Source organism: Anguilla rostrata, chromosome 1 (genome assembly GCF_018555375.3).
Source record: "Anguilla rostrata isolate EN2019 chromosome 1, ASM1855537v3, whole genome shotgun sequence".
NCBI lineage: Eukaryota > Metazoa > Chordata > Actinopteri > Anguilliformes > Anguillidae > Anguilla > Anguilla rostrata.
The window spans coordinates 76686209-76699582 of record NC_057933.1 but is presented as its reverse complement, the minus strand read 5'-3'; the positions used below and the strand labels follow the sequence as shown (position 1 = coordinate 76699582).

The window sequence follows — 13374 nt, the reverse complement described above, 5'->3', positions numbered from 1 at the left end:
GTGTCTTTCTGAGCTTTGTCTCAGGCTTTTTCTTTTCGCTGAGTAATTTTGCTACTCGGTTGTCTTTTTTAAGACCAGTTTTGGGTTTGGTGCCAGAGCTTCGCCTCTGTACCACTGCCCCCTTTCTTTTTCGCCCTGGTTTTCACTGGTAGTTTTTGGCTTCTCGAGCCAGTTTTACGGAGTCGTTTTTTACTCCGCGTTTTCTTTTGGTTTATGATCCTGTGTGTGCGGGAGTTGCTCTCCCAAGGATCTTGTTTTGTGTTTTAGTTTCTGGTGTTCAGTTTCCTTTGTCCTTCGGGACTTTGTGGTTAACGCTTCCTGTAACGTTAGCTTTTCGTTTCGCTTCTGGTTCTGACACCCCCCCCCCATTAGAATTAGCTAGCAGCCCTCAAGTGTATAACAATGTTTCCGTCATAAACCATGCCTCTCAGACCTTCACTGGTCTCTGAAAAAATTTAATTGCATAAAACACTAACAAGCCATCTGTCACACCAACAAAAGAACAGTCCCATACTTAATGACCTGCGAGACAACAATTGTCTTTAAAAAAAAAAAAAAAGACTCTGGAAACAAACATATCTACAAATATTTGAATGTGACATCACAGTTGCTATGAAAACAAGTTTAGCAATAGGATACACACCTTGAATTTAAAAAACAGACCAACCGAAGCTGGGCGGGGTGTTCTGCAGAACATGAAACTAACATTGTTTTCATTACCTTTATTTAACCAGACAGGTCATTGAGAACACACACTCTTTTACAGTGACGACCTGGCAGTTTTAAACTCATTGGTAGGCTTGAAAAGCAACAAGACAAGATTACATGAGCTCTTCCCTTCATTCAAACACTGGTGAGGCCGTCAACGGTGAAATATTTACTGCATATTTAACTACGGCACTGTAAATCATTGCAACTGGTTAAGTGTATGAGCTGGTATGTGTATCCCACACTGGCTGTCTCCAATTCTGTTCATATAGTGCTTGGCTCTTTATTTACACTTCTGTTGGCACATGGATTGAATTGGCAGAGATGAGAAACTTTGCCTGGAGTGCTGAATGTAGAGTATGCAAAACTACATACTCCAGAAATACTCTCTTGTTTTTAGCCATACTGAGTTGCGTTGAGAAAATAGCATTTTTATTGTTTGTTTGATAAGCAATTTTTTCCAAAAAATATTTTACTGTATTTATCAATTATGCATGAGTATTTCACACTCTGGTAAAGTTTTGCATTATCCAATTTCATTGTAAGTATTTAAATATTTCTGTATATTTTAGCTTATATTTGTCTTTATGCTCCTGAAATGAGTATGCTACTCATTTTTATAATATCTGATGTATTTTGACATGATTCCACAATATATCCATGATTCCCAGCATAATTGGGTGTTTTGAATAGTCAATGATGGGTTATTCCAGATACAAGTAAATTTAAGGATGTTTGTTTCTTGCCCTAACATTTTCTCCCATGCATTTATGGTACTATTTATTATAAAAAGTGCAGGTTTAAAGTAATAATCTCGAAGATTTTAATTAAAATAAATGTCTTAAGTCACTATCTATCGCTGCATTCGGTAACACAATGGTGATTGAGCCTATTTTTATATTAATTAATACTATTATTATTATTATAATTCATGATTAAAAAACTTGGTGTCTGTGGTGACATTCCCGGGAAAAAATCACAAGTGGCGCACAGTTAGTGACGCGTTTTTCATCACCCATCAGTGGTTGGTCCGCCAGAGAGGGTGGGCGGAACTAACGCAACAGGCTCGCTCTTCAACTCACGTGTGAGCGGCGTACTGTTTTTTCCAGTGTCTGCATGCGTTACAATAACTCCCCCAACCCCCCCTTTCTCTGTTATGGAACCCTAAAAAGTTTTTGTGTAACATGAGAGATCATATTATTTGTTGATGTAGATTTAGTATTACATTTAATGACAATGTAACTTTACTAAATTACATAGCTATTTGCACAGCTAACGCTAGCTACCGGACCATGTCAAGAAAGACAACATTAGTTTAGTTAAAACCTCAGGGCAGGTTTTCTGAGGTGCGTTCAAGTTCAGCGAACAAGGCGAACGTTTGCAAACTATTTTCAACTTTTTTCCGTTAGCTTTGTGTTCGCCGCGAACGGTCTGAAAAGGTAGTTTGCAGCGAACAAAAATGGACGCTGGACTGAGGGAAATGTTACCGTCTGTCACACCAACAAAAGAACAGTCCCATACTTAATTACCTGCGAGACAACAATTGTCTTAAAAAAAAAAAAGACTCTGGAAACAAACATATCTACAAATATTTGAATGTGACATCACAGTTGCTATGGAAACAAGTTTAGCAATAGGATACACACCTTGAATTTAAAAAACAGACCAACTGAAGCTGGGCGGGGTGTTCTGCAGAACATGAAACTAACATTGTTTTCATTACCTTTATTTAACCAGACAGGTCATTGAGAACACACACTCTTTTACAGTGACGACCTGGCAGTTTTAAACTCATTGGTAGGCTTGAAAAGCAACAAGACAAGATTACATGAGCTCTTCCCTTCATTCAAACACTGGTGAGGCCGTCAACGGTGAAATATTTACTGCATATTTAACTACGGCACTGTAAATCATTGCAACTGGGTAAGTGTATGAGCTGGTATGTGTATCCCACACTGGCTGTCTCCAATTCTGTTCATATAGTGCTTGGCTCTTTATTTACTCTTCTGTTGGCACATGGGTTGAATTGGCAGAGATGAGAAACTTTGCCTGGAGTGCTGAATGTAGAGTATGCAAAACTACATACTCCAGAAATACTCTCCTGTTTTTAGCCATACTGAGTTGCGTTGAGAAAATAGCATTTTTGTTGTTTGTTTGATAAGCAATTTTTTCCAAAAAATATTTTACTGTATTTATCAATTATGCATGAGTATTTCACACTCTGGTAAAGTTTTGCATTATCCAATTTTATTGTAAGTATTTAAATATTTCTGTATATTTTAGCTTATATTTGTTTTTATGCTCCTGAAATGAGTATGCTACTCATTTTTATAATATCTGATGTATTTTGACATGATTCCACAATTTATCCATGATTCCCAGCATAATTGGGTGTTTTGAATAGTTAATGATGGGTTATTCCAGATACAAGTAAATTTAAGGATGTTTGTTTCTTGCCCTAAAATTTTCTCCCATGCATTTATGGTACTATTTATTATAAAAAGTGCAGGTTTAAAGTAATAATCTCAAAGATTTTCATTAAAATAAATGTCTTAAGTCACTATCCATCGCTGCATTCGGTAACACAATGGTGATTGAGCCTATTTTTACATTAATTAATACTATTATTATTATCATAATTCATGATTAAAAAACTTGGTGTCTGTGGTGACATTCCCGGGAAAAAATCACAAGTGGCGCACAGTTAGTGACGCGTTTTTCATCACCCATCAGTGGTTGGTCCGCCAGAGAGGGTGGGCGGAACTAACGCAACAGGCTCGCTCTTCAACTCACGTGTGTGAGCGGCGTACTGTTTTTTCCAGTGTCTGCATGCGTTACAATAACTCCCCCAACCCCCCCTTTCTCTGTTATGGAACCCTAAAAAGTTTTTGTGTAACATGAGAGATCATATTATTTGTTGATGTAGATTTCGTATTACATTTAATGACAATGTAACTTTACTAAATTACATAGCTATTTGCACAGCTAACGCTAGCTACCGGACCATGTCAAGAAAGACAACATTAGTTTAGTTAAAACCTCAGGGCAGGTTTTCTGAGGTGCGTTCAAGTTCAGCGAACAAGGCGAACGTTTGCTGACCTGACAGTGATTAATCTTTTCTGAAGCATTTATTAAGCAAATATTGTTGTCCGGGACACCGTGAGCCCGGCGGCTGTATAGCCTACGGGACACAGTGAGTTTGCGCTACTGTCATACGCTCACACGCACACACAAAGCAGTAGCATAACATCACAAAATGTAGCCTACATACAACGACGTGACAAAACCCTTCAAACCCATATGTCCCACTACAATGGCCACCCATTAAAAGTCTATCTGCATGTTATTTTCTTTTAATAATAACGTGGTATTCTCTTTCCATTACTCTTGAATTATGCTATGTATTGTGTGTGCTATCAGTTAATTATATTATATAATGAAGACGGATAGGACGTCCTCACAGGCCAAGTGCTAGGGATGAAGGGAAATTGGTGTGCGCTTGCAGGTTAGCTGCTGGAATAAACTTTCCTTGTGGATTATTCTCGGTCGGAAGATGTGGGTGGTTGCAAAAGGATTGCTTTCTTCTCGTTCGTCGGAGTAGTGAGATTGCAGGTTGTTCCTTTTTGAACCGCGGCTTCTCGCTCCTTCTTCGTCACAAACTTTGACTTTGATTGCAACCTTGATTAACTTTATTCGTATTTGAACTATTTCTGTTGCTTGCTGGACATTAAGACTCTCGTAATTTGGGGGTTTTGGGATATCTTGTCATGTTTATAAATGTATATTTTGGTGTTAATCTAACGTCGGCTTGTCTGTAGACTAAAGTTGAATGTGCGCGGGTCCGCCGAGACGTGATTAATTGATTAGCCTACTTCAATACATCGTGGGGCTATATTATCGTGTCCGATTGTTTCGTTATTATACATGTTATTGTTATATTGTCAATAAAGGAAGTGTATGATTTTCAGTTTGTGGCTTTAATTAGTAGCATACAGTGGCGGTTCTTTAATGCGGGGCGCTGGGGCGCCGCCCCCCCTAAATGCGAAATAATTATAAAATAAAAATCGTTTACTCGTACAATGCGCCTGTTGGTCTGTCAGCATTCATTAAAAATTGGTTCCAAAATCAAATTGTATTTGGTTAATTTCTGTGTGATTATAGCCTACTTCATGGGTGAAGGGCGCCGGCCAAATGAGTGTGTAGTAGGTCCTTCAACTTTTTGCAAGCAAGTGACCTGAGGCTGCTCTCTAAATGGTTGCTTCAGATTTTCCACACTCCTACTTTTATTGGCAGCGAATTGGTATGGTTTTTTTGTTTTTTGATCTAATGTGATTGGACAATTCTCGATGCTATCTTTCATGTCCACGCGCGCCATTGATATAACTACGGATGCGCGACTGTCCTTACTGGAGATGGCAACTTTAAGTAGAACCGCGGAAATCAAAGAAAATTTGGTTATTTCCTTACAAAAACGCCCTTTCACAAGGCGTTCACTGGAAGAAAAAAAGAGGATCTTGGGCCGGACCGACCAAATTTACAAATTCAGCAGCAGGCAAGTGATCGAGGGCTAGCCTACACCGGAGCTTCTCCCCGCTCTAGTTATGACAAACAGAGTTGGCTAGCTGTATGTGGTGTAAGTAATACCTTTTATTGCTTTCCCTGTTTGCTATTTCAAAGTGTCGGCACCGAAGCATTGTGGACAACGACGGGGGTACAAGACCTATAACATATTTCTGAAAAATGCAAAAGGCACGAAAGTAGCCGCAGCCGTCAAGACAATAGTATGAGACTAGATTTTTTTGGCAGGCTTAGCATTTCTGAACAGTTGATCACCTCATCCTTCTGGATAGGCTTGAAAATCTTGTAAGCCTCCGTGGACAGGTTCTCTCTTGGTTCAGATCATACCTATCAGACCAATATCAATTTGTGCATTTTAATAATGATTCCTCTTATAAATCCAGGGTTAGATATGGAGTACCACAAGGATCTGTGCTTGGACCTTTGCTCTTCTCTCTTTATATGCTCCCCCTGGGACAAGTTATTCGCAAACATGGCATTAATTTCCACTGCTATGTAGATGACACCCAGTTGTATCTATCAGTTAAACTTGATGAAGTTGTCCAGCTGTCTAAGATCAAAGCCTGTCTTATAGACATAAAGGAATGAATGACCCAAAATTTTCTCTTGCTAAACTCCGATAAGACTGAGATAATGGTAGTGGGGCCCAAGTCCCTCAGATGCAAACTATCTGACTATATGCTTAACATTGATGGAATCTCCATTACTTCAAGTGCTGTAATCAAAGATCTTGGTGTTACCTTTGATCCAGATCTTGCATTTGATATACATATTAAAAACATCTCTAGGGTTGCTTTTTATCACTTGAGAAATATCTCAAAAATTTGGAAAATACTGTCCTTACATGATGCAGAAAAGCTAGTTCATGCTTTTTTTACTTCAAGATTAGATTACTGCAATGCTCTTTTGTCTGGATGTGCAAATTCCTCCCTGAAAGGGCTCCAGCTAAATCAAAATTCAGCGGCTTGTATTCTCACTAGAACAAGGAGATTCGAACACATCAGCCTAGTGCTAGCATCACTTCACTGGCTGCCAGTTAAATTCCGAATTTTAAAAAAAATACTACTTACTTTTAAAGCCTTACATGGGCTTGCCCCTTTGTACTTAAATGATTTACTTATTCCTTATATTCCCTCACAAACGCTCTGTTTGCAGGGTGCAGCCATCCTTGTTATTCCTAGAATAGCTAAAAGTACCATAGGTGGTAGAGCCTTCTCCTATCGTGCTCCCCTCCTGTGGAACAAGTTGCCTGCCCATGTTTGAGGTGCAGACACTATCACCTTATTTAAAGCTAGGCTCAAAATATATCTTTTTGGTCTCTCCTATATTTGAGGGGCAGGAGTGGGTGGCGGGCATAGCTATAGAGTCTCTGGTGGACTGAGCGTTTAGTGCTGTTACTGGATCATCATTGGTAGTGCTGTGTTAAGCTGAACCGGCCATGGTCTGGTGATGACTGTCGCAAGCCTGCCCTCATGGCTGCACTGGCCCCTGCCTCTGTTTCCCTTAGCTATGCTGCTATAGCCTTATTCTGCTGGGGTTTTCCTTATTGCACGCAAGCACCTCTGTCTCTTCTGCTCTGTTTGCTAATATACCTTTTGAACCCCCTAACAGCCCAAGCTTGTTGAGCACCCCCCCCCCTAGACCAGCTAGACCAGCTGGGCACCCACGCCTCCTGCCAGTACTGACTTTCCATAACAAACCAGTGCCTGCCCACGGCAGATGGGTTCCCCCTCTGAGTCCGGTTCTGCTCAAGGTTTCTTCCTGTTATCAGTCAGGGAGTTTTTCCTTGCCACTGTTACCCTAGGCTTACTCTCTGGGGGCTGGTTCTCTATAAAGCTGCTTTGTGACAAAGCTCCTTTGTTAAAAGCGCTAAAACTTCCTGTTATCAGTCAGGGAGTTTTTCCTTGCCACTGTTGCCCTAGGCTTACTCTCTGGGGGCTGGTTCTCTGTAAAGTTGCTTTGTGACAAAGCTCCTTTGTTAAAAGCGCTATACAAATAAAATTGAATTGAATTGAACAGCTAGATGAAGGCTACAGGATTGGTATTAGAAGGCACAACGAAGAGATGACAAAATCGACACATCTTGTCCAGAATAATAGACTGTGTGCAATTTTGTGGAGCATTTGAGTTGGCTTTGTGTGGCCATGATAAGAGTGAGAGCTCCGATAATCCCCGGATATTCCGTTCCGTTCACATTTTGACCAGCAGATGGCAGCAGAAGGCTCTATAAATGACCTTTGAGTTAGCTAATATTTTCCTACTCTTTATGACTTCATAGAATGTAACAGTGGCAGTAAAAATGACTCTAGTAGTTCCATATTTAGAAATTTAGCTGTTTCCTGTTGGTAACTTTAAGTGATGTAGGTGAAATGGGCATTTTGTCATCTCTACATATTACTTTATATTATTAAGGAGGGCAAAATATGTTCAAGTAGTGCTACTGGCCAGTGTTTAGGCAACATTACAGTGTGTTGTGTTGTTTTTAGATTTATTTATTTTATTTTATTTTCTGAGCTATGAAATGCTGCTTCGGTTTGTTTGGTCTCCCCCAAAACTGCACCCCCCCAAAAACTTTTATCACCAGCCGCCACTGGTAGCATAAGAGAAGGCCCAGTCTTCCAGCAGCATCAATAGGCTAGCCTATAGGGCTCCATTACCCGATCCGTCTCCATTACAACATAAGGAACTGATAGTAGACAATCGTATGGCAAAATTCATAAGTAGGCTAATGTAAATAAAATAACATCATTAAAAGAACATTATATAATTACCCACATCCAAGTAGATTGTATGCCTGTACAAATCATTTACCTATCACCTGGTAGCGCTATTCCTAAGTTCTGTAACACCCCCCTCCCCTCACTTTTTTTCCCCCTTCGGATCTACCCTGATCTCATACATGGCTTCTCTGGAATCCAATTGACGGAAATCCGTCGTAGCGACGAAGAACTTTAATCCCCGAGTGTCTTGGGATCTTTAATGACCACAGTGAGTCAGGACCTCGGTTTAACGTCTCATCCGAAAGACGGCATCTCCTACAGCACAGTGTCCCCGTCACTGCACTGGGGCATTTATTTTTAATTTTATTTTTAAGTTTATTTGACCAGAGGGAAGACTGCCCCCTGCTGGCCCACCAACACCACTTCCAGCAGCAACTCAGTATTTCCTGGTGGTCTCCCATCCAAGTACTAACCAAGCCCACACCTGCTTAGCTTCAGCCAGTCAGCAGGAGTAGAGTGCGTGGTGGTATGGCTGCTGGCCATATTCATATTTATACTACTGTCTATAGTGTTTATATCTGATCTATAGAGTGTACATCGTATTCTTATCATACCTCGAGCTGTTACTCTACATTTCCTAGCATTCTCATTTCCTACTGTCCATACTAGTGTTCACACTGTCTATACCTCAGTGTATTTATACCACTCTGTTCATACTGTTCATTCTGTAAATACTGTTCATACTGTATATATCTTAGCACATTCATACCTACCCTTACTGTTTATTATATGTATATATTATACATATGTACATTACACTTGAGCAACTTGAATATGTATTATTTGAATTTTTTAACATTTGAATTTTTGATTATTAATTTGTGAACATGGAAATATAAAAGTGAAAATGAGTTACTGATAATTTGAAGAGTTGAATTCAGAGGCAAAAAATTAACCCTCCTGTTCTGTTCATTTTTCAGGTACAGCAAAAATGTTCCTGGGTCAATGTGACCCGGTGAATGTTTAAAAATCCAAAAGTTGTCAGAAACCAAAAAATCCTAATAAACATTGTTTGGGTACCTAATTACTAACAATTCCATCAAAATTTAGTGCAATGGTGTTATTCACCTCTCACAGATCATGGTTTCATTACGATAATTCACTCGTTTTTCATAAAAAATACATGTTCAAACTTGTTTCTGTATATTGGAAAAACCTAGATATAAAATACACTAGTTTTATATAACATTTAATTTTAAATTTGTTTTACATTTTTAAACATTTATTTTTCATGGGGTGATGTTGCTAAATAGAGATGACACCTCTTCTGTTCAGGGTCAAATTGACCCGTTCACTTAAAATCAAGCCAAATGAGTCATAAGGATTTTTATTGAAAGTAATCTTTATTTATGCAATGTTTAGAATGTTTAGAACCAGAAATGAACAAAAATGAACAAGAGATGAGCAATATGAATGAGGCGTGTGTGTGTGTGTGCGTGTGTATCTGTGTATATACACAGCACATGAGGGACAAGTCGTCACGGTATGCTTTGTGCAAATGCACGTTACATTCTAAATTTTGCACGTCGCACATGTCGTGCTCATCTTGACGTCATGCAGACCTGGCACCTCTTCCACTTCCTTCTTCCCCCAGCAGCAACCTAGAAAGATGAGGGAGATGATTACTATGTCTTTTTGCTGATCCCGATCCCCTGACACGCACACATACACGTGCGCGCACAGACACACACACACACACACAAAATAGTACTTAGAATGTTTTATCTTTTTATTTAACAATATAATTTGAGCTGGGTCCACATTCAAAGCCCTCTCTCTATTTGTCTCTCTCATACTCAATGACAGAGTTTACATGCATTGTCCATGCAAAAAAAAAGGAAAAAGTGAGAAAAATGGCTTTAAACAGTGGCCATCCATCATGATGCCGGCTAGTTTCACTTGAGCGAATTAAGTTAATTCCATCCATCCAATGGTAAACTGATAAACTTTCAACAAAATTTGTTTCTTTAAATTCAGTGTTTGTGTTAAAGGTTGGAATTCGTGTTATAAAGAGGTGGCTACCCCTATATATTTCTTTATTTGCATTGCAAATATTTCATTTTGAATACGTAACGTCAGCTCATTTCATTTCACTGTAGGATAATAACCTTATACATCCGGGCTGCTAAATGGCGCATTCTGCCTGTGATCAATGGGAATTATGTTTCATGCTTGGATTTCAGAATAAATCCAGCATCGAATTGTAATGCACACTAAAATCTGACAATCTGACCCTAGGAAATTTCAAATGTTTAGGTTCAGAAAACACTTCAGAACATCACTAAGTAACACACAACAGTTATTCAATAATGAAGAAAGACCAACAAAAAATAAATGAATCACCAGAATTTAGTTTTGAGAGAAAATGAACATAACAGTTCAACTAGGTGCCCGTGGGCATCAATTCTTCATTCAGATGAGTCAAATGTCCATAACGCTTCACTCCAAGGCAGGTGAAGTCATTCAGATGAGTCAAAAGTCCATAACGCTATGGTCCAAATGCAGTCCAAATACAGATTTTATGTCTTGTACATGACTATTAACAAATCTGATGGGGCCTGGAACCATTTTGATAACATTAGCAGCACTAAGCCTTCCTTGTCTTTCAACTGGGGAGCGGGACCATAACAGTTTTCCATTATTGGAAGTGAATGTGTAAATTCTTGTAGGTTGAGAGATGACAGGAGGGTCACAATGTGGTAGCTCAAGGGCCTCATTCTCATCAGAGAAAAAACACCATTGAGTTAATTTTATCTTTACGATGTTCTCCCCATAAAATTAGGAATAGTCACAAAAAATCTAGCTGAAAAAATTATGTTAACCATGTTTTTAGCATTAGTAGATATTGAATGGGGTCAAATTGACCCCAAACATAATAGGAGGGTTGAGAGATCATTGGAAAGGCATTTGCTCATTATTTACTCACAAGTGATAAAACACAACCCATATACATAACACACTTGTTTCAATTTCCTTCAGTTCCCAGACACACATTTAAAAAGTGTGGTCATTAGTTTGCAGCTAATCTCCAGTAGCCCTCAAATGTGTAACAATATTTCCTTCATGACCCATGCCCCTTAAGACCTTCACTCAAACCAATCAAAACAATTCTGGCCGAGGAGAAATGTAATTCCATAAAACATTATCAAGCCATCTGTCAGCCCGACAGCAGATCAGTCCCTTACTTAAGGGCATATCAGAACACGATTTGTTTAAACAAACACTGGCAACAAATACATTTTACTGTGATGTCACAGTAAAATGATACAGCTGGGCGGGGTGTACTGTAGAAAACAAAACCTGCTGAACAGAAAGTAGATGATAACAGAGAGCAACTTCCTTTCAAAATTATTAGAAGGCTTGAAAAACAACAAGTGAAGATTACATTATTTTGTCCCTTCATTGAAACACTGGTGAGTCCATCAACGGTCAAATATTTACTGTATATTTAATTAGCATACTGTATACCATCACAACTGGTTAAGTGTCTTCAATTCTGTTCATACAGTGCTAGGCTCTTTATTTACACGTCTGTTGGCTTGTGGCAGAATAAGAATATTTTTGTAAAATGAATTGGCAGACAAGAAACTTTGCCTGCAGTGCTGAACGTAGAGTATGCTAAACTACACACTAAATATTCTCCTTTTTAGCCAAACTGAGATGTGTTGTGAAAGCTGTGCTCTGAAATTGCATTTTTGTTGTTTGTTTGATAAGCAATTTTTCAATATATTTTATAGTGTTTAGAAAATTATGCACGAATATTGATAACAGTTAATAATTCGGTAACAATTATTGTGAAATATGTTGGGAAATAATGCTTAACTACATTAATTAAATAACAATTGTAATGAATACATTTACAGATGTTTGTAAATGTAGGAATAATTATTTATTAGTTGTGAGTAAATACTGAGCAAATGCCTTACTAATGATCTATTAACAGACATTATTATAAAGTGTTAACCTAACATATCTGGCTAACAGGTTTAAAATCACATAATCAACATACTTCCTGTCTCAACAAAGTCAAATATGTAGTACCTTACTGTATTTTATTGTGACTGATAAAGTATGATTTCCAGCTTTAAAACCTTTTTATCTCAAGTTTATAGTGTCAAGTTGGTCTTGTTGATTTAATCAAATAAATTCAGTCAAACCGCCCTTAACCTTATAAGATTTTTCCAAGTGCTCATATGGTATACAATATAAGAAAAAGGAAAAAGGTGTGGCCTGAAAATTGTGCCACAAAAATGGGGAGGGGCCTCTGTTTAAGGTCAAGTAGATGATGGAACATTGCATTACATTACATTACATTACAGGCATTTAGCAGACGCTCTTATCCAGAGCGACTTACACAACTTTTACATAGCATTTTACATCGTATCCATTTTATACAGCTGGATATATACTGAAGCAATTTCGGTTAAGTACCTTGCTCAAGGGTACAACGGCAGTGCCCTACCCGGGAATCGAACCTGCAACCTTTCGGTTACAAGCCCAGTTCCTTACCCACTGTGCTACACTCCGTCCTCCATTGCTGCAGGGATTTGCTTCCATTCATCCAGGAGACTATTTGTGAGGTCAGTGACTGATTTGGCTATTAGGCCTGGCTCGCAGTTGACTTTCCAATTGATCCCAAAGGTGTTTGATGGGATTCTAGTCATGATTCAGTGCAAGCCAGTCAAACTTTTACACACCACTCTTGACAAAACCATTTCTGTATGGACCTTGCTGTATGCCCGGAGGCATGTCTTGCCACAAAGTTGGAAGCACAGAGGCTAGAATGTCTTTGCATTAAGATTTGCCTTCACTGGAACTAAGGGGTCTAGCCCAAACCATGAGATAACAGCCCCAGACCAAGGGGTGTCCAGATACTTTAGGGCATATTGTGTATATACAGCGAAAACATGTTCAAAAAGTGAAACTGCCAACCCCCGGTGAATGAGGCCAGATGCATTCTGTCAACCTGTGACTTAAATAATTGGGATGGCAGGTATGCCATCCCCCCAAGTTACGTCTTGGCGGGGGCATGCCCAGCACCGAGAGTTTGGCACTTTTCAGCGTTCCCCACAGAAATAACCACAACAGCCACAGACACTCAGCCCTTAAAAACATTCAATTCTGTACATTCTGACCCCATTTCAACAGACAGAATTCATAAACAACTTCACATGTCCACACAATAATGCCCCAGACTAAGGGGATTTTGGGTTTTCTCCTTCTTTTTTTTCTCATTCTTATTTTTCCTGCCGCCTCTCCCACAAACAAAATGTGTCCCCATTGGACATAATAGTTAGTCTGTTCTTGG

At 39.0% G+C, this 13374-nt stretch overlaps 1 protein-coding gene across 1 annotated transcript in view; it reads left to right on the top strand.

Annotated features, from left to right (window-relative positions):
* Positions 1 to 2359: 2359 nt before the first annotated feature.
* LOC135235962 (nuclear GTPase SLIP-GC-like) overlaps positions 2360 to 13374 on the top strand; it is a 43041-nt gene continuing 32026 nt past the window's right edge. Inside the window, exon 1 of the mRNA XM_064302063.1 lies at positions 2360 to 2564. Coding sequence (XP_064158133.1) covers positions 2537 to 2564 — 28 coding nt within the window. The 5' untranslated portion in view covers positions 2360 to 2536. The remainder of the gene's footprint in view (positions 2565 to 13374) is intronic.